The sequence below is a fragment of the Cavia porcellus genome, unplaced genomic scaffold, assembly GCF_034190915.1.
Source record: "Cavia porcellus strain 051 isolate PalLab524CR breed Dunkin Hartley unplaced genomic scaffold, mCavPor4.1 scaffold_8, whole genome shotgun sequence".
NCBI classification, from domain to species: domain Eukaryota; kingdom Metazoa; phylum Chordata; class Mammalia; order Rodentia; family Caviidae; genus Cavia; species Cavia porcellus.
In genome coordinates this window covers 93,220,323-93,239,927 of record NW_026947491.1, presented here as the reverse complement: position 1 = coordinate 93,239,927, position 19,605 = coordinate 93,220,323, and the positions used below count along the sequence as shown (strand labels likewise).

The following is a 19,605-nucleotide window of genomic DNA, read 5'->3' as shown; positions in this document are numbered from 1 at the left end:
GGTCCCTGCAGGTCCCACGGGACACACTGTAGTGTTCACACCAACCGGAAGAGTTCATTGCCGGGCAACCCCTACCTGGCACAGGCCTCCCTTGTGATTCAGAGACCCAGTGCTCTTTGCCCTGGCTCCTCCACCTACAGCCTGGGCCCAGACCCTGTGCCCCGGCGCTCGGCCTGCTGGGCCCCCTTCGTCGCCCTTTGGCCCACTCCAGTGCACCCCTTGTGTTTTAGTGCCAGAAATATCTTCCTCTTGAAATCGGTGATGCTTTCTTTCCCCCAGCACCAGTCCTGCGTGCTTTATAATGGTTGTTACAGTTTACTGTCACTATGCACAATTTTGTCCTTTTTGCTTGATTGTAAACTCAAGGACAGAGTCTCTAACCATCTATATATCACAGCTGGGATACTTCTTGGCACGACGTACGCGCTTCACAGATGACTGTCAGCTGAATGAAGGCAGGAAGGAGGGGGCGTGGCTTTGACGCCTAAGAACCACTCCAGGACCCTGTGGCAAACCACAGTAACCGCAGGTTTGCCATCCCCATTCCAGAATGAGTGCCATCAATCGTCCACCCCCAGGTTGCCCAAAGGTTCCCAACAGAGATACCGACCACCTTGAAAATGTTTTTATTTTAAAATTTAGTGCACACAATACATGCTTTAACCAGAAGATAAAAATGTGTGTATGGTATTTAATAAAGTTTACATTACAAAACAAGACCACATTAGGGAAAGAAACATCCAAAGTAGAAGTGAAAGTAAAAACTAAAACACGCTGAACATAGGATTTAAAAATCCTCATACAGCCGGGGATTTAGCTCGGCGGCGTAAGCGCCTGCCTGGCAAGTGCGAGGTCGCGAGTTTGATCCCCAGTTCCAAAAAGAAAAGAATCCTCATACATGTAGTTTCCTAAATCCAGACTGGAAACACGTTTTGCCACTTAAAAAAAAAAACTGAATGCCCTTCATTTTAAGCACACTTTTTAAAAAACCCAGTTTGCACACTGCTTTCCTGCGGGCAGCTGCAGGGTAATCAAGTATATCAGTAGGATCCACTGGATTCTGAGCTGGTGACGAGAGGCTACACCAGCTGCTAAGCACACAGGTCACCTCGGACAGCGCCAGCAGAAGACCACACAGGTGTGCCTCGCCTGTCCAGCCGGGCAGGGCATCCCTCCCCAAGCCCCAGGATGCAGACTGAGAGCCAGTGGCCTGAGGGAGGGTGCAGCCAAAGCCTCTAGCCCAGGTGGGACCCCAGGAGGGGGCGCAGTGCTCTCCAGTGAGCCCACACAGCTGCTCCTGTGGACAGTACTGAGCACTGGGGGTGGGGAGATATTGAAATTCATGATTTCCTGAAAATTTGGCAGGTCCTCCAAAATGCAAAAATGCGACTTTACCACCTGAAACAATGAATTAGCACCGTCGTGGAGGTGGGAAGAAAAACTAGTGTCCTGATTTTAGTTCCTAGCCACCCTCCTCCACCAACTGACCGATGGTCCCGGATCCTTGGGAAGCAAACAACCCCAAGTGTGTTTAAGCAGCTAAAGCGCTTTACAGATCGAGGGCACCAGGCTGGGATTTAACAACAGCAAGCCAAGAGTCCACTCAGAAGAGCAGGGTGGTCACAGCAGGGTCAGGATTCGGGCTTTGCTCAGCACAAAAGGCATTTGCAAGTTCGGTTACATGGTTAAGATACCCAAGGTTTGATGTGTGTGTGTGTGTGTGTGTGTGTGTGTGTGTGTGTGTGTGTGTGTGTATTTTGGTCTGGGTTTTTTTTTTTTTTCTTTTTTTTGTAGCCCAGGCTGGCCTTGAACTCTAGGGGCTCCTCCTGCCTCAGCCTCCGGCGTGCTAGAGCACCTGGCTGTGCTTTGTTTTCTTTTCAGAGGGGAACTTTGTGGGAAATAGGACCTCATTTTATTGTGAGTTTCCCTTCTTACAAAGAAACCAATTCAAACCAGCCGCGCCTTACATAAAAGTATTAAAAATTCTATAAGTCTTATATGCAAGGACGTTCACTAAGAGATCCATGCAAACTCTGCTGCTTTTGAAAGACAGGTTATTTGTACAAAAGCAAAACCTGTAGAATACAATTTTAGAAGGAAAGCATTTGTTTCTACATTTCACTAAACAACACAGGTTTTATTTAAATCTTGTACATGGCATTAAAAATGTACTTCATAAACTTCTAAATAAATGTTGATAATTGGTATTATAAAATGGGATTTGGTGCCTTTATGGAACTTGAGGACTTACTATGTAAGTTTCTGTTACACATTAATAAAATATAATTGTAAGTTTTAGATGCAAAGACACGTCCTTCACATCAATCCTGGAGTTGTTCTCACAACTTTCCTTCCCTTTCTTTCTTTTTTGTTTTTGTTTTTGTTTTTGGAGACGGGGTCTCACTATGTAGTTCAGGCTGGCCTTGACCTCATCTGCAGCCATGCTGCCTTCTAACGTGCGGCAGTCCTCCTGCCTCAGCTTCCAAGATGCTGGGCTTCCAGGTGGGTGCCACTAGGCCCGGCTTCCAGCCTTTCAAGTTCAAAGTCATTTCATGTGAGTAGGAAGAAATGAGGAAAACAACGCCTTGCAGGCTGCAAGTGTAAGCCAAATACAAATGTTTAAGAAAATCCAAGTATTAGGTAGGCACTGTAATTACAGATGCCTTTCAGTTTGTTAAAAATGTCTGTTTTAAACTTGAGAATGACGTGCAAATGGTGTCTGTGTGACCTGGCGCTGCCTTGTGACCCTAACATTGCCATAGCACCCTTCCCATGCCCGCGCCAAGACAGTACCGAGACCAGGCTGCGTCTGTGATGCCACCACTGACGTGATGGGGCCGCCACCCTCGCCCCGGCGTCAGCCCCACTTCAGTTGGCCGGAAGTGAGGCGTCCGCCCCCCGGCTGGCCTCCTCCCCGAAGAGCAGCTTGCGAAGGATGCTCGCGTAGAATGGTCCGTACACCTGCATGTTGAGGTTCACGATGTTCAAGTACTGAGTCCCCAGGGCTTCCAGCTCCTCCCGAATGACGTCCAGGCCTCTAGGGATGGGCGGCAGGGACTTGGGGGGACTAGGAAGGCCAAGGAGGCTTTTCATGTAGACCTGGACTCGTTTATCTGCAGGAGAAAGTATTAAATACACGATGTCAAAAAGCAAATTCAAGTCATTAGAGCAAGCTGACTACAAGGATGGTCCCACTTCCTGAGCCCTCCCTGCTCCCGTCCTCCCTCTCTGCCCACTTCCACCGTGTTCGCTGGTGGAGCGCCAGTGGGGGTGACGGGCTCTTTCGGCTGGCCCCACCCCAGATCCACACACCATCAGCCAATCTCCACACACCCACAAGAGCCAAGGTCGGGATACTCAGGGCCACAACCCCGGTGGGGCCACCGTCAACCACAGGTGCAAAAGAAAGTCTACCAACACCAAAAAAATTCCTACTACACCCACAGGCTTGCAAGGAGCACCAGATGGTTTGTTTTTAAAATTCCAGCATGTGGGGGATGCTTGTTACACAGCATCAGCCGCCTGAGAACCAACACAGAGCCCTTGTGAGAACTCTCCCATGAGTCATCCTTAATATCACAACCCATGGTGTTGTCAGTTTGTATGCGACTGAGTCTATACGTGTGTGGTGGTGTTCGAAAACAGAAGCCTCGTAAAAATCAGAGAGCTTCACACAGAAACCCAAGTGTTTGCTCTTTATGAGAAAACTAGAGATCTGGCAAATCCAGGCAGTGGGGTCCAAACCACGAGCAAGGCGACCACTCAGCTGGGTTTCCTCGTGGTTGAAGTTCCTGCCTGTTGTCCTAATGGGACGGGAAGTGGCACCATGATCCTGCCTGTAGCCACACTGCAGCCTGGGCTTCCGGGGACCAGATCTGCTGAAACACTAACCTTGAATGCCTCTCCCAGAGACTGCACACATGGAGCAGGGAGGCTGGGCTCCTCCCCAAGACTGCTGCCTCCCATCTCCCTTCCCTGAGTCGGACACCCTCAGGGGTGTCTTTCTTTCTGCAGTTCTGGGGCAGCCATGAGCAGACCGAGAGCCCCAGGCCTGCTGTGTAGACAGTGCGCTCTTGGGTGGGAACACGGTTCACGAAGGGAGGCATCGGCCAGAAACAAGGGGGCGGAGAAGATGAGGAGTGGAGAGGCCACAGGCGGCTTAGGCCCAGCTGGGAGGTTTCAACCAGAAGAAACCAGTCATGTCACCGGGACGGCCAAAATGGGTTCACAAAAAATGCGGACAGTAGCCGGGCCTGGTGGCTCATACCTGTAATGTCAGCACTGGGGAGACTGAGGCGGGAGGATCGCTATGAGTTCAAGGCCAGCCTGAACTTCATAGCAAGACTCTGTCTAAATAAATAAATAAATAGTGGGGACAGCCTTGGGTGCGCAAGGAATCTGTACAGCAGGTCATCCGTAAGTAATTTTTACCTGGCTCATATGTACATGTGGAAAAAATCGTTTTCTAATTGTCTTGTTTTGCTTTTTGAGGCAGGGTCTCACTGTGTGGTATAAGCTGGTCTTGAGCTCCCTGTGTAGCCCAGATAAGTAAACACCACTCAAACCCGGTGTGGTAGTGTACACACCTGTAATCCTAGCACTTGGGAGGCTGAGGCAGGAAAATTGTAAATTTAAGCCAAGTGTGGACAATTTAGCAACTGACCCTGTCTCAAAATAATAAAATGAAAATGAGGCTGAGGATGTAGCTTTGTGGGAAGGGCTGGGGTGAGCCCCAGTGCTGCAGGGAAGGTTGACGGCTGCTAGCCATGTCATGGAGTAACGCAGCAGACACACGGGCTGCAGATGCCCCAGCCTGGCGGGACCCCTCGGCCAGGCCTGGCCACACCTCTCTCCAGCCCCTTGAAGGAGCAGCGAAACGAGGCGTCTGCAAAGATGCTGAGTGTCCTAGGCATCTGGTGTCCAAACAGAGACCTCGAGCTGGAGTCCCTCAGGTTGCCAGGACAACCCATCCTGCCTGAGGTAGACAAGCACTGTCACTCCCCATAGGGGTTGCCGAGAGTTGGCTCGACTGGGTGGATCTGAAGTCCCTTCCTGCCCGACTGCCTCTCCCCAGCCTGCTGCACCTCCATCTCAAGTGCCTGGGGACAGGAGAGGCAACGGGAGCCCTGTCCGAGCAGGCACACACCGCTGGGATGGGCTCGGTGGGACTGGCTACCCCATGCCAGCTGGTGGTGACCCTGGCGAGTGTCACCTAACCCTGAGTCCTGCGTGCTCACCAAAGCCAGGACGCAAGAACTGTCCCCTGTGGGCCTGGCATAACACAGGGCACTGACAGTGCGGGACACATGCTCAGTCCTCACAAGGTCAGCAGAGGGCAGGGACCTGCCAATAGGTGGCCCAGTCTTGGTCCTCAGCTCCACCTCCCAGCTCTGACCATCGGCTGTAGGGGGGCACAGGTGAGGGCTGGCAGGGGAGTGTGTCACTGCTGTCCGCTGTCTGTCCCCAGTGAGCAGCTGTGTCCCCTCACACCCACAACGCTGTGTCCAGCATGGCCGCTCTACAGCAGCCGGGAATACTTGGGGACACTGTGCAGCCTGTGCAGCCAGGGTCCCAGGTGATGAGGATGGGGAAGAAGACCTCACCCCATCTCCGGGCAGTGACACAGGTTCAAACTGTTCCACCCCAAGGCCACTGAAGGACAGTGCAGGGGTCCCTGTGCATTCAGCTATGACTCAGTCTCCTGGTTTCTGCTTTGATCACACGGAAAGACGTGGCCGGAGCAGAAGCCACCACCACAAGAGAAGAGGGGCAGGTGGGCTTGGAGGAGGGGGCAGGGAAGGCGGGGGCTCCTGTCACAGCCCCCACACTTGGCCTTTTGCATCAACAAGTTTAGAATAGATTTCGCATCAGAGGTAGCATACAAGTCCTAAGAGAATCTGGGCACAGCCAGACCCAAGACTCTCCCCATGAGTCAGCACCATTCAAGGACTGGGGGGAGAGAGAACAAGGCCACGCCAGGAAACAAGTCCAGTCTGGGAACCAGCGCCATGTGCAGGATGCCACCAAACTGTAACAGCTAGACCCGAGCCCCTTCCGGCCGTGACTTAGCACATAAGAAGTAACAACACCCCACCCCACCCGCAATGAGCAACCAGCTTATCCGGAGAAACACAGGCTGTGATGAGAGCTATGGAGTTCCGGGAAATGCAGTGGGATGCCTGCGGTGCTCTGGTGTTGGGTTCACTGACACTGCAGGTCTAGGGCCAGTGGTCTCATCATGGGCTCAGAGGACAGCAGTACACAGTGGGACATCGAGGGGAATCTCCTGAGGGTTGCAGCCACTGTTGACTCCCTGTGGTCTTGTTTTGAGGTCCTGTATCATTTCCACTGTTTTGCTGGGTTGGATTTTATTCTCTTTTTGTTTTGTTCGATTATGTTAAATCCAACAGCAGGAGCAGCCACTTCAAGGATGGCAAGATATATTAGGGTAGCAATTCTGGATTTACTATAGGCTTGTTTTGAAGTCCTTTATTGCATTAATTGTTTTGTTTTTATTCTTTCTATTCTATTCTGTTCTGTTTGGTTTTTACTATATCTGAATTTATCTGCAGCTATTTGGAAGACATTGAGAGGCATTATGGTAACTATTGTTGATTTCATAATGTTCTGAAGTCCTGTATCTCTTACACTGCTTTGTTTTGACTGTTTTTTTTTTTTTTCTGTTTTATCCTCTTTTTTAAAAAAAGTCCTAAGTGACACCGGCTCTGTTTTCCCAACCTGCCCACACAGCAAGACACTGAGAGCCACCCAGGACAGAGCAGGCCAACTGCAGGCCCTGTGCCCCTGCGCTGACCACAGAGGGCCTGGGCCCCTGTTCTCACCCCCTGCAGACCCCGCCCTGCTCTCTGTGGGGTCCAGGCCAGCTGGGATGAGCGGGGCTGGCCCAGGGTCTCCAGATGACTGGCGTGCAGTGTCACCTACATCCCAAGGACGGTTGGCCGGGAGTTGGAAACCACAGGCTCAAGGTCACCCTGGCATCTGTGACAGACATACACCCTGCGGGAGGAAGCAGGAGGCCCAGTTTCCGGCAGCACTAACATTTATTCCCACTGCTACCCTCGGCCTCCCAGAGCGGGTGTGGGCTGAGGGTCCGTTACCCCAGTGCCTGGCATCTAAAGGCTTCCAATTGCGGGGTTTCTTTCTTTTGGAACACTTACATGAACTTTACCAGTTGAGCACCCCGCACCTGAAAATTAAATTCCAAAATGCTCTAACACTCAAAACTTTCAGTCATGTGTTTAAGACTAAAATATGATGGACATTTAACATTAGTTATAAAGCCAACAAATTAGAGTTGGGCATGGTAGCGTAATCCTGTAATCCCAGCACTCAGGAGGCTGAGGCAGGAGGATCATTGCAAGTTGAGACCAGCCTGGACTACAAAGTGAGCTCAAGGTCAGACTGAACTGCATAGCAAGACCCTGTCTCAAAAAGACAAACAAATAAATAAAAGCAGGAAGTTAGGGTCAGCAAGATAAGGCAAACCGGAATGGGAGCAGAAGCAGTGACCAAGGAGGACTCACCGACCAAGGAGCGGACAGGATTGTTCTCGTCTTTGAGGCTTGAACACTGCCCCACGAGGTTAGCTTGCACCTCAGCGCCCAGAGCTGGGAAACCCCTCTCGGCCAGCGCCTTGTTCACCTCCACGCACGTCTGGAGGCCGACGGAGTGCAGTGCTTCCTGCAGGTTGAAAGTCCTGCAAGACAGCGCACGGGAGCCCGTGGGAAAGAGTCTTGTTCTCTGGTTGGCTTTGGTTTTGCTTCTAAATACACCAATTTATTTGGGTTATCGGCTGACATATCTCCTCTGCCAACAGTAATTACTTCTGTTAGAATAAATTTAGAAAATGGTAACTCTCCCCAAGCGCCAGGCGTCACATGGAACGGAATTTAACCTGCTCAAAGGCCTGGGCGGAAGAACTCAGGCCTTGAAGCAGACTGAGGTCTTCGAGCTCTGTGCCGTGGCGCTGTTGTAGCCAGCGAGGTTTAGCTGAGGCGAGGTTACCACTCACTGAAAATAACTGCAACCCACTGACACGCAGGTCGTCAGAAACGGACAGAAAGTGCCACTCTGCTCCCTGAAACCTGCTGGTCTGAGGTGCTCCATTCGGACATTTTTACTTTAATGCGCTTGGGAAATGAAGTAGAATCCACTTACTTTTGTCCCCGTGAGCAGTCAATCCATAGTGCCAGCCACACACAGCCGATGAGGCTGTTTAGAGGTCAAATGCCTGGAAGCGCCCTGATCAATGAATCCTGCTCATCGTTACTTTCAAGTAACTGATGAGTGATACCAAATACACAGGATCCAGAAACACTGGCAGCCAGGCCGATGTCATCCCAGGACTCGGAGGCTGAGGCAGGAGGATCCCTGGGAGTTGGAGGCCAGCCTGGGCTACAGAGTGAGCTCAAGTTCAACCCGAACTGCATAGTGAGACCCCGTCTCAATGAAACAAAACAAAAAAGGAACACTGAACAGGCCCAAGGCGGGGGGCGTTACTTAGTAGGTCCCTAAGGCACTGTCCCAGCCTCGATTTAAGGAACGGTTATGACAAATTGCACCTCACTATCTAGAGAGGCCTTTAGGACAGCTCTGCACAGTGGGAATCAGAGGAACAGCTGCAGAACAGCGTGAACGGGGACACACATGGGTGCGCGTTAGGCGGATCCCAGTGAGCTCTCAGCAAACGCTGAGCGTGCAGCCGGTGCCAGTGAGGACACAGAAATGGGGCTGCCCCTCCTGTCTCCCAGTGGCTGGGATTTACTCTCGTCTCCCTCCCCCTCGCCTGTCTTTGGGCTCCCATAGACCAAGGGGAGCCCATGGTCAACTCTGCCTCCTGGTTTTTAGCCCTTAGGAAAAAACGGCCAGGTTTGCTCCAGCTTTTAACCAGCCAGCGCCTGGGCTAAAGGAGAAATTAAATCTTAGCATGAGCCACGGCTTCCTGTTCCCGACCAAGGCAAAAGCTGCTCCTTTTCAAGGTGCGGTATCCGACTGACCAGGGAGCACAAGGGCTATGGGCTGCTTACTCACATCATGAGCAGCCCTATCGGTCCCGAGGGTAACAGACAGCTGTGCCCATTCCCTCAGAAAGCAGCAATAATTAAAGACCCAGGTGAACAGGCAGCTAAAACTAGGAAGAGAGGAGTTTAACAGCACTGCAGCAGGCAGGCCATGCTGGACGCCTGCCCTGATCCTCAAGATCCGTTCCCGAACTCACCACCCAAGGGGGGCTGATTACTACCAGGCCCTCTCCCAGGGGAGAAAGTGATGGGCCAGGGCTTTAGCTCAGTGGCATAGGAGCCTGCCAGGCAAGAGCGAGGTTGTGAGTTTCATCCCCGGTACCAAAAATCAATCAATCAAGCAGCTGGGCGGGGTGGCACACATGTGCCATCCCAGAACTTTCCAGGCTGAGGGAGGAGGATTGAAACACGTCCAAGGCCAACCTGAACTAGGCAGACTGGTCTCAAAAAAATTTAAGGAGCCGGGAATGGTGGCTGTAATCCTAGCACTTGGGAGGCTGAGGCAGGAGAGTCACTGCAAAGTCAAGGCCAGCCTGAGCTGCAGAAGGAAAGAGTGAAATCCTGCCTCAAAACTACAAAAAAAGAAAAAAAAAAAAAAAGAAAGAAACTTGTTCTGGCATGCATAACAGGAAATATCGGAGCTGAGATTTAAACCCTGGTCTGTCCGACTTGAAAATCTTCATAACCAGTTTCTTTGTGCTTTATGTTAATACTGAGGCAACACTGGTTATTCACTCAAGGATCCTAGGTCTAGCCGAGTGTAGTGGCTCATGCCTGTAATCCCAGCCCTCGGGAGGCTGAGGCAGGAGGATCATTGCGAGTGCGAGACCAGCCTGGGCTACACAGTGAGCTCAAGGCCAGCCTGAACTGCGTAGCGAGACCCTGTCTCGAAAAGACAAAAAACAGGATCCTAGGTCTGGAAAGCAATGCGCCCTCCATGTGAGGAGACGACGAGACCAGAGCAAGGGCTCCAGGAACGCGGAGGAGCTGAACGGGCAGGTCAGCATCAGCACAGCACCACGGAGAGCCGGGCCTGGAGAGAGGCAGGCAGGGCTCGGCTCTCACTGGGTCTTTCCAGCTGTGCAGCCCACGGCAAACGTTAGTCTTGCTCTAAACTTCAGCCCAAAATGAGACCTTGGGATTTTTGTTGGTTTGTTTTGTTTCAGACAGGGTCTCGCTATTTAGTTCAGGCTGGCCTTGAACTCAAGGCGGCTCTCCTGCCTCAGCCTCCCAATTGATTGCTGTGATTATAGGCATGTGTCACCATGCCTGGCTCCTGTTCTAAAATTTTATCAAATGACCTCTGTGCTCAATGAGACATGAATGGGAGGGCAGGTGCCTGTCCCTTCCCTGGGCGGCACAGAGGACACAGCCCTGCAACAGCTCAGAGGGGAACCAGCAGGAGCTGTTGGCCCACACAAGACCCAGAGGAACGCACGGCGGTGGACCAAGTCCGCACATTCTGGCCTGCACAGGATTTCAGTGAACAGCCTAAATACAGAAGCTAGGCGAGATCCTAGAGTGCAGGGGAGGGCGATGCCACAGCAACAGCAAAGCCTTCCCTAGACCTGTGTCCCATTTTTAAAGGACACAGCGGTCACCGCGCCTGAAGACTTCCCTGCCTGCAAACATGGCACTGCAGAAAAATGAGGCCCTCAGACAACTAAGCCTGGAAAGCCCTCTGGTATAGAGCGAGTCTTCTTTTATTTTTTACCTTTTATTTTTGTCTTTTGAGGCAGGGTCTCATTTTGCAGTTCAGGCTGGCTTTGAGCTCACTTTGTAGCCCAGGCTGGCCTCGAACTCACAGCAATTTTCCTGCCCCCGCCTCCTGAGTGCTGGGATTACAGGCATGAGCCACCATGCCTGGCTTGAGATAGCGCAATTCTAAATACTGGGCTGGGTGTGTTTCTGGGTTTTGTTTTTTCCACACTTCTGTCGAAGAAATTTTTTTAGACAGGCGGGCTATGAACTCACTATGTAGCCCAGGCTGGCCATGAACTCCTGGTGATCCTCCTGCCTCAGCCTCCTGAGTGCTAAGATTACAGGTGTGAGCCGCCAGGCCTAGCTGTCACAGTCCTTGCATCCACACCCATCACGGGTGGGAACTTTACACTCATCCTGGCGTTTGTGGCAAACACCTCCCCCTTTCTAAGCCTTCAGAGGTATTGAAAGATATTCCAGAAACAGGAGATGCAAGGAAAGACTCCTCCCGCTGGGTATCCAGCTGTCTGAGGTCCCTCCGGCTGGGTGGGGCGCATGGGTGGGTGAGACACGAACAAGCACACTTGCACACTTACTCCCGGTGCATGCCTTCAAGGAGAGCAGCGGTGACCCTGTGCAGCCTGCGCTCCAGCCCAGGCAGGCTCTCAGCCACAGCGCCCAGCGTACCGCTGGTGATAAGCGACAGGCAGGCCAGCGTCTTCAGCCGGCGCAGCTTCTCTGCCAGTTCCCGGAGTCGCGCTCCATCTGTCACCAGTGTCTGGCGCATTTATAAACACAGAAAGGGAAGCACGACAGCATGAAAACCTCAAAGAGCAGCCTCGCACCCAGGCACCCATGTTCGTGGGGCCCCAGGAGATCTCAGGCGGCACAGAGCTTAAGACAAACAGGCTCGGGCAGAGAGGGGGCTCACCTCGGGCAAGTCCCTCTTCGGGAAATCCCAGTCCAGCAGCCTCAGGTAGCTGCTATTCAGCACCAGCCGAGGGCTCAGGCTTGGCTTGGAGCTCTGTTCGGCCCCTGGAGTTGGAGAAAGCAGCTCCTCCTGCATGGACTCTCGGATCCACTCTGTCGTCTGGTCCAGTGCGTCTAAGGGTAAGAGGCCACACGTCGGTCCCAGAGCTGCCGGGCCCTGCATTTCCCATCCTCAAGCCAGAGGCCACACTGGTGCTGGGCTCCAGGGATGGACGGACCCAGCCACGCCCTGCCTGGGTGTGGAGCCAGTGACAATCCCGGACCCCAGGCCATCCCCTCACCCCGGAGGGGCCCTCGTGTCACCCTCAGTGGTCCTTCCCTCCCCATCCTGACGCCTGGCCACCACCAGCCACCTCAGTGACACCCCTGTAGGACATTCAGATCGACTCGAGCACTGTGTGACTGCGCTGCAGTTAAGCAAACCCCTGTGAAGCCCATCAGCAAGGTCCCCCTGCAGCTGAGGCGCTGCACTCAACACAGGAGCGGGGTGACTCCAACACCTCCCTCATCAGTGTGTCTGGAGAGGCACCCGCCGCCCCCTCCCTGCCGCAGCTCTGCACTGGGGGGACTAAGGCTGCCACACACTCACATGGGCGCAGCACCCGCCACCGCCCCGTCACGCGGAAACCTCCCCCAGACACGAGCAGTCCCGAAGCAGCTCCTTTAATTCCACCAACAGCTCTGCTTCCGCTTGGGTTGGTTTTGGTGCCCGACGCTCAGGAGGTCTAGGTGGACACAGCGGCCGGCCTGCTGGCCGTCTCATGGGAAGCTGCTGAGAAGGGGTGGGGTGGAACCTGGGGGTGCTTGTTATTTAAAGAACCCCTGGCACCAGTGTGAGGGAGGAGCATCCTGGCCCATCCCGTTCCATGGAAGCCGGATGTGTTAGAAGTGGTGTCACCTGAGACCTGAGGGCCTGGGCGGCCCAGCGAGGCCCAGCACCTAGCCAGGCTGTGCAGAGGGAGGACGGGAGTGACGGGTGGCGAGGGAGGGAGTCACCACACTGGGTCCTGAGGTGACAGTGTCCAGTTTTAGGGTGTTCGTTCACTGTGGGCAAGTCTGTTCATCAAGTTCAAGTCTTCTGCAGGGAAACAGGTGTCACAGAGGCCTCTAGTTCCCCTTTGTGGCGGGAGTGATGGTTACCAGGGATCAAGCTCAGAACCTCATGCTTGCTGGCAGGTGCTTGTGCCGCTGAGCTCAGTCCTCAGCCCCTGGGTTCCTTCTCAAGCATAAGGCACCTATGCATTCCCATACAGACTACTGTTACTGTTAACAACACAGCCGGCACAGCTGGGGCCGCAGGCCGCTGCTGGACCGATCCCTTCCACTCTCCTGAGGCCAAGCAACACCCCGGGGCTGGCCTGGGTCCTGAGGCCGAGGTAAGAGAAACGAACACCCGTGAGCCTGCCCTGGGAGGTCCCCAAATCCCAGGCCAGCAGCAGGTGGCCCGGAGGTCCTGCGAGCCCCGCTTTGGCACTTCCTCCTGTGTCCACCGAAGGTCTGTGCATGTCCACTGTGTGTCACAGGTCCATGACAGCAGCGTGAACTACAGAAGGGCACCTGTGACAGATGAGCTGACAGAACCTTACACTGTCACTAATTCAACTCTGCTGCTCCTTGCTTCCCATGCAGGCCACGTCCCAGTCTTTGTCCGTCACATGCAAGAACCCAGGAATCCACCCGGGACCCCAACACCTATGGTGACATTGTCAGGCACCTAACAGTTACCGCAGACAGAATCGTCTGAGCCTCAGCTGTCTCTGTTGACAGAAACCACACCCCACAGACCGCTCCTGAGGTGCCCCCTACGCGCTGCCCCCTCAGGTAGAGACCACCCCTGCAGCTAATGGAAAACGGGCAGGAAGGGAGGCACCCACCACCCACCCCAACCAGCTATAGAGACCCCTTCGAAGCCCACCAGAACCCAGGCCCGGCTCCACCAACTCCCTGGTGTCCTGAAGCCCAAATTCTCCCGGGGTGCGGAGACGCCTCTTTAGCCCTCGTGAATCGGATTCATTCCTACCCTGACTTTTGAGAGGGAGTCTCAGCCTTGGCAACCGTGATGCGTGTGGCTGGAGGATGTACGCTGTGGGGCTCTGAGCTGTGCGTTACAGCATGGTTAGCAGCACCCGTGGGCGCTAATGCCAGCAGCACGCCCTGTCCGGGTCCCCACCAGGCTGGGACAGCCAAGTGTCTCTGGATGGGGCTCAGTATCCACTGTGGGGAGGTCACCCCAGATGAGAACTGACTCCAACGACACGATTATTTTGGTGGCAAGTTCGGGCTCCGTGCTGGAGTTTAATGTCTCCTCCATCATGGTTCCAGCAGGCCTAGGTTCGGGGTTCGTCTGCTGGGAAAATTCACTCCATTTCCGCAGACGTAGTTCTGAGGTCCCACTCAGGTAACCCGGCGGGTTTGGTGGAACTGGCGAGGCAGGAACTGCTGGGAAATGCAGGCTGAACACAGATGCAGCTTTTTACAAAATGACAGAATTCTTCTGAAGACCCAGCGCTCCAGGGGACGCTTCATGAGGAGCTGTATGGGACGGTGAAGCCACATCACCCCGAATCTCACTACTGCTTCTCCCCTGGTTGTTCTTGGTCTGCGAGTTCTGTTTATGAAGATGCGGGAGACCGATGGCCTTTCCTTGAGGACGTCACGGCCGGCCATGAGGACGAGGGGGAGATAAGCAGCCACGCTGCAGGTCTGATCACCTGCAGCTGACTCCTGCAGGCCCTGTAGTCATCACAGGCAAAAGCATCTCGGGCAAGAAAGAGCAAGTGGCTCTCAGCTCTGATACACTTCAAAATCACCCCGGGAGCTTTGACAAAGAAAAGGCTCCCAGGCACAGGTCCCAGAGGTGCGGGTTTCCTAAGCTAACTAAGGTGTCCCCCGGGTGTCTGCACTTGGATGCCACCCGAGTGACTCAAAGGTCACTGAAAGCATGGGACACCTCAGCCTTCTCCTGTCAGCCTGCTGGGCCCCTAGGGCCACGTATGGGTGCACAGACCACTCCACGCCACTCTGGGCACAAGGCCAGCCCACAAGGCACTGCAACCCTCACTGCCTATGAGGACAGGCACCTCGTCAAGCACCTGGGCCTCACAGCAGGTAACATGAGGTGCAGCTGGGGATGCAAATGCAGGAACAGACCTCAGAGCCAGTATAGCTGCATCTCTGCACGCTGAGGTTCGCTGGGAAGATGCACCCCCAGGCACTGTGGCCAGCTGGGTCCTGTACCTACCAGAACGTCCAGGGACACTTTTGCCACCCCTGAGCTGCAGCCTGGCTCTCCCCCGACGCCTGCCCTGGCGCACGGCCTCCATCTCCCCTGGGACGCTGTGACCTGCCCCTATGTCATTTCCTGGGGCAGAGCCTAGAGCGGGACTCTGCGGCCTGCGGTGGAACCCCGCTTGCAGCTTGCACAGCACCAAGCTGAGAAACCCAGAGCAAGGAGCGAAAGCCACAGCTCTGGTCGGTTTGGGAGGCCGCCTTCCAGTCCTGGCAGCTCCTCGCGTCTGGGAGCGCCGCTGGCTCTGAGTGCACCCTTGCTTGGCACCAGCTCCTCCTGGTTAAAATGTTCCTGTCGCCCCACTGGGTGAGGTGATGCGTGCCTGTAATCCCAGCACTCAGGAGGCTGAGGCAGGAGGACTGCCTCAAGTTCAAGGCCAGTTTTGGGCTACATACTGAGCTCATGACCAGCCTGAATTATACAGTGAGATCCTGTCTCAAACAAACTATATATATATATATATATATATATACACATATATACATATATATATATATATACACATATATACATATATATATATACACATATATACATATATATATATATATCCTCAAACAAACTATATATATATATATATATATATAAATCTCCCCTTAGACAAAATAAAATACTTTCCCGTAATCAAGTCAGACATCCAGGAGCTTCTTTGTATTAATTTTCCAGAAAGTTATAAATGAACACGTGAAAGGGTGCACACGGAAGTCCAGCCATCCTTTCTGCTTCTGAGAGGTGCTGCGAGGCTCTTATTTTGATATTCGGGCCCAGGGCCCGCTTGGAGCAGAGCCAGGGGACAGGGTCCGGCTGCCCCAGGCCGGGCTTTCTGTGCTGCGGTTTCTCTCGCTGGCCCCAGGCCCTCTGCGCACAGTGGGGTCTGCCCTACTTTAAATCTTTAGGACCCGCTGCCAGGTCGGGGTGAGAGGTGCACATGGATTGTGGGTCACAGACCCCGGTTTCCAGGACGGAGAGGAACAAGATTATAACTACCATCCAGAACTGGGGAACTGGCCAAGCTGCAAGCTATCTTCTCCTCCTCCTCCTCCTCCTCCTCCTCCTCCTCCTCCTCCTCCTCCTCCTTTTCTTCCTCCTCCTTCTTTGAGACAGGGTCTCACTTGGTAGTGTGGACTGGCTTTAAACTCACTATGTAGCTCCAGTTTACCTCGAACTTGAAGTGATCCTCCTACCTCAGCCTCCCGGGGCTGGGATTACAGGCTTGCATCTCCGTGCCCAACTAAAGCTCTCTTATTTCTAGATACGGGCACATATGCACGCACATGTATATACACACATGCACACGCAGTGCAGAGCCTCAGGAAATCCTGTGTGGACACAGTTGCTGTGCTCGGGCTCTGGAGTCAGGTTCTGAGCAGGGCTCCGAGTCTCCTGGTCCCTCCTCCCAGCACTTGGCCTCTGAGTCCGAGTCACAGGAGGGTCCCGGAGGCATCAGGCTGCCCTCCCACCGCTGGCCAGCAGGCTCCTCAGCTGCAGGCCCTCTGCAGCCAGCCTGGCTCCAGAGGAGGCAGCAAGCACGGCATGCAGGGGCTCTGGGGCAGGGACAGGTCCGGGTGAGCCAGGCTCTACCTCCCCACGGCAGTCGCCCAGCACTCATCCCACATCCTCTTTGGGAATGGCGGCCACAGGGCCCAGCTTCCAGGCGGCCGTGAGGCCTGACGAGTGCATCCTTGCACTCCCACTCAGAATACAGCGCTGTCCCCAGTCATTCCCGCTGCGTCCCCAGCCAAGGCTAATCTCAGAGGCCAGGCCTCAGTCAGGCCTCCTGGTCCTCCCCACCCTCAAGCAGCTCAGGTCTGCTGCGTCCAGGTGACCCTGGGAGCTGTCCCGTGTGGACCACTGTGACAGGAGAGCCCAGCCATGGCAGTGGGGTGCTACCCAGGGTCACCACGAGCAGGTCACAGCCACCAACGAGCGAGCAATCCACCGCCTCTTCCCCAGTCCTCACTGGCTCCCTACAGTGTCAGTGCAGTGTCCCTACACATGCACTGTTCCCATCCTGGTATTCCCACACTGTGGCCGTGCTGCAGACACAAACGACCGAACCCCACCATGCCTCAGTTTCCCCGCCCATGCAATGGGGGAATGAATATCTACAGGTGTCACAGAGATTGAGTCGGTTAACGCAGGTGACAGGCTTAAAAGTGCTGGCAGCCATGAAACCCTGGCTTCGTACTCTGGAACACACTGGGGACCCCCATGTGTGTCTGTGATCCCTGTTAACCCCTGGATCGTGTGTCTCCAATTCCTAAATATCAGTGTCACATGAGACCTCAAATATCCAAAGCCGAACTCTTGATTCCACACAACCCCCCAACTTTCTCCCCCTCAATCCCCAGATGGCTAAAATGCATCACCCTCAATCCGCCACTCCCCCGCCAGAACTCATTACAGCATTTCACGACCACACTAGGCACCAGACCTCTCCAGCTCGACCGTCTGGAACAGCCAGCCCGTTTCTTGCCCAAGCAACGCCAACATCACCTAACTGCAGCCTGTGCTTTGCTCGTTGCCCTCACATGATCTGTTTGTCCCCTAGCAGGAGCCGGAGCGTTCCTCAAAGCCAGAAATCGTCAGGACTCCCCAGCGCCCCATTACGCATGGGATGAAAGCTGCTCCAGTGCTGCTTCCTGAGGAGGACTTTGCAGTGCGCCCCATCAAGAAACAGCTCAGCCCACGCCTCCCTATGGCTAACTGCCCCTAGCACGTGTGTGTGGCCTGTCACCCGCCAGCAGGGCAGCTCCCCGGGGACCACGGCTTCACTTCGTGCACTGCTGCACCCACGCCACCCTGCAGCACAGCAAGTGTGTGACACACAGCTCCTGAAAAAATACATACATCAGCAGCGCTCTACACCGCTCTCTGTGCAGATCAGGCAACCGTCAACTGGGGGCATGGATTCCAGAAGATAAAACCACGTGTCATGGGGAGGCCGAGACTCTTCAGTGATACCACATGTTACGGTTCGTGTCTAGGTGGCCCCAAGCCTCATGCAGTCACGGAGGCAGCTGAATCTAGTGCTTGTGATTGGTTCATTGTCCAGTGCTGGGATTGGTGGTGTGAGTACTGTACCCGCCCAGGGGCGGAGCCAGCCTACAGTGTAAGCAGGAAGAAGGCTGGTCTTTCCCTCTTTTGCCCTTTTGCCCTTGTCCCTTGAGGGCTTCCGTGAACAGCTGCCCTTCAGCCAGGCCACCCTGCCTTGGAGCCAGCACAGTATGGACTGAAACCTCCACAAACTGCAGGAAATAAACCTTTCCTTCCTTCATGTTGGGCACCAGGTATTTTGTCTCAGCAACAAGAGAAAAGTAACCGAGACACCACAGGAAATATGAAAAGGGACGGTGCGCTTTCACCCGCTTCCACATGCACAGTACTCACTGGGAGTCTCCTCTAAGATCTCCTGGAACTTGGTTCTCTCGTAGTCTACCAGCTGGCGCTGCAGGTGCGGTCGGAGGCTCTGAATTGTAAAGTTGGCCATATCCATGATCATGAGGTCCAGCACGTGGAATATCTGTCTACAATGTTTAGAATTAAAATAATTAGAGATGCAGAGAAAAAGCCAAGCTGAAAAATTCATCACCTGCTACCTATCTACGCATTACAGGGAGGGCAGACAAGCCATTCCCAAGATGCCCTGGGATGGTAGCTGCACTCAGCAAGGCTGTTCTCAGTATTCAGATGTCTCCTGTTTACCGTGGTGGACGTGGACACCCCTGCCCACCTGCTGGAGCCAGTCATACCGACAGGAAATCATGGAGGGGTGTCCCCAACCAATCTTAATGACGAGAGAAGAAAAGCCAGGTGATGGAAGGAATTTTTACTTGAAAGCCCCAGAAATTTTAAGGAGCCTGAACACAGTGGATCTGGGGTCTGTGCCCAAGATAACAGGAAAACATCACCTCACTACGCAGCCTAGGCCACTCTCAAACTCACAACGACCCACCTGCCTCAGCCTACCATTTCTCTCCAGATGAATCCAAAGACACAGCAGCACTCACCTCAGCACCTCCACGACGTCACCAGTGGCCTTCAGCTCCCGGATGTCATCATCCCGCACGGGCGCGCACAGCTTGCCCATCACGCCGATGACGTAGGCGGCTAGGCCTTGCACGTCCACGGCACCGTGCTCGGCCTGCTGCCTGATGAGGTCCACGTCCAGCACTTCGCAGATCTGGGTGCGGAGCCGGTTCCCCCCGGGGGTGAGGAAAGAGAGGAGAATCTGCAGAGGGAGGAAAGCAGAACGGGCAGCGCCGTCACAGGGGCCCGGGGTCCTGTCCCAGGCTCCTCCTGCCAGCATGCGGGACACCACTCCGGCTCTGTCCCCACCACGCTCCCAGGGTGCAGGGGGAACCCCACAGGCTAGCGCTTGTGCTCAGCACCACAGAACAGGCACGGGGTGGGGGGTGGGGTCACCCTCAGCAGGAGTTCGTGCCCTTGTGGAAGGGCCTGGGGGCAGCAGCAGGCCTTCTCAGCCTCGATTGATCTGCCCATCAGCACCTGCTGTTCACAAGCCCCGGCTCCCCAGGTGGGCAGCGGGGAGACCCAGACTCTGACGCCCACAGACAGCAACTT

The 19,605-nt window shown here is 54.3% G+C and overlaps 1 protein-coding gene across 3 annotated transcripts in view; it reads right to left on the bottom strand.

Annotated features, from left to right (window-relative positions):
- Positions 1–610: 610 nt before the first annotated feature.
- Tcp11l2 (t-complex 11 like 2) overlaps positions 611–19,605 on the bottom strand; it is a 32,570-nt gene continuing 13,575 nt past the window's right edge. For all 3 annotated transcript variants that reach the window (XM_063255517.1, XM_004999821.4, XM_063255515.1), the window contains exons 5-10: positions 19,032–19,252; positions 18,412–18,548; positions 11,674–11,846; positions 11,339–11,520; positions 7,545–7,717; positions 611–3,113 (exon numbers count right to left, since the gene is read on the bottom strand). In XM_063255517.1, coding sequence (XP_063111587.1) covers positions 2,869–3,113; positions 7,545–7,717; positions 11,339–11,520; positions 11,674–11,846; positions 18,412–18,548; positions 19,032–19,252 — 1,131 coding nt within the window. In that variant the 3' untranslated portion in view covers positions 611–2,868. The remainder of the gene's footprint in view (positions 3,114–7,544; positions 7,718–11,338; positions 11,521–11,673; positions 11,847–18,411; positions 18,549–19,031; positions 19,253–19,605) is intronic.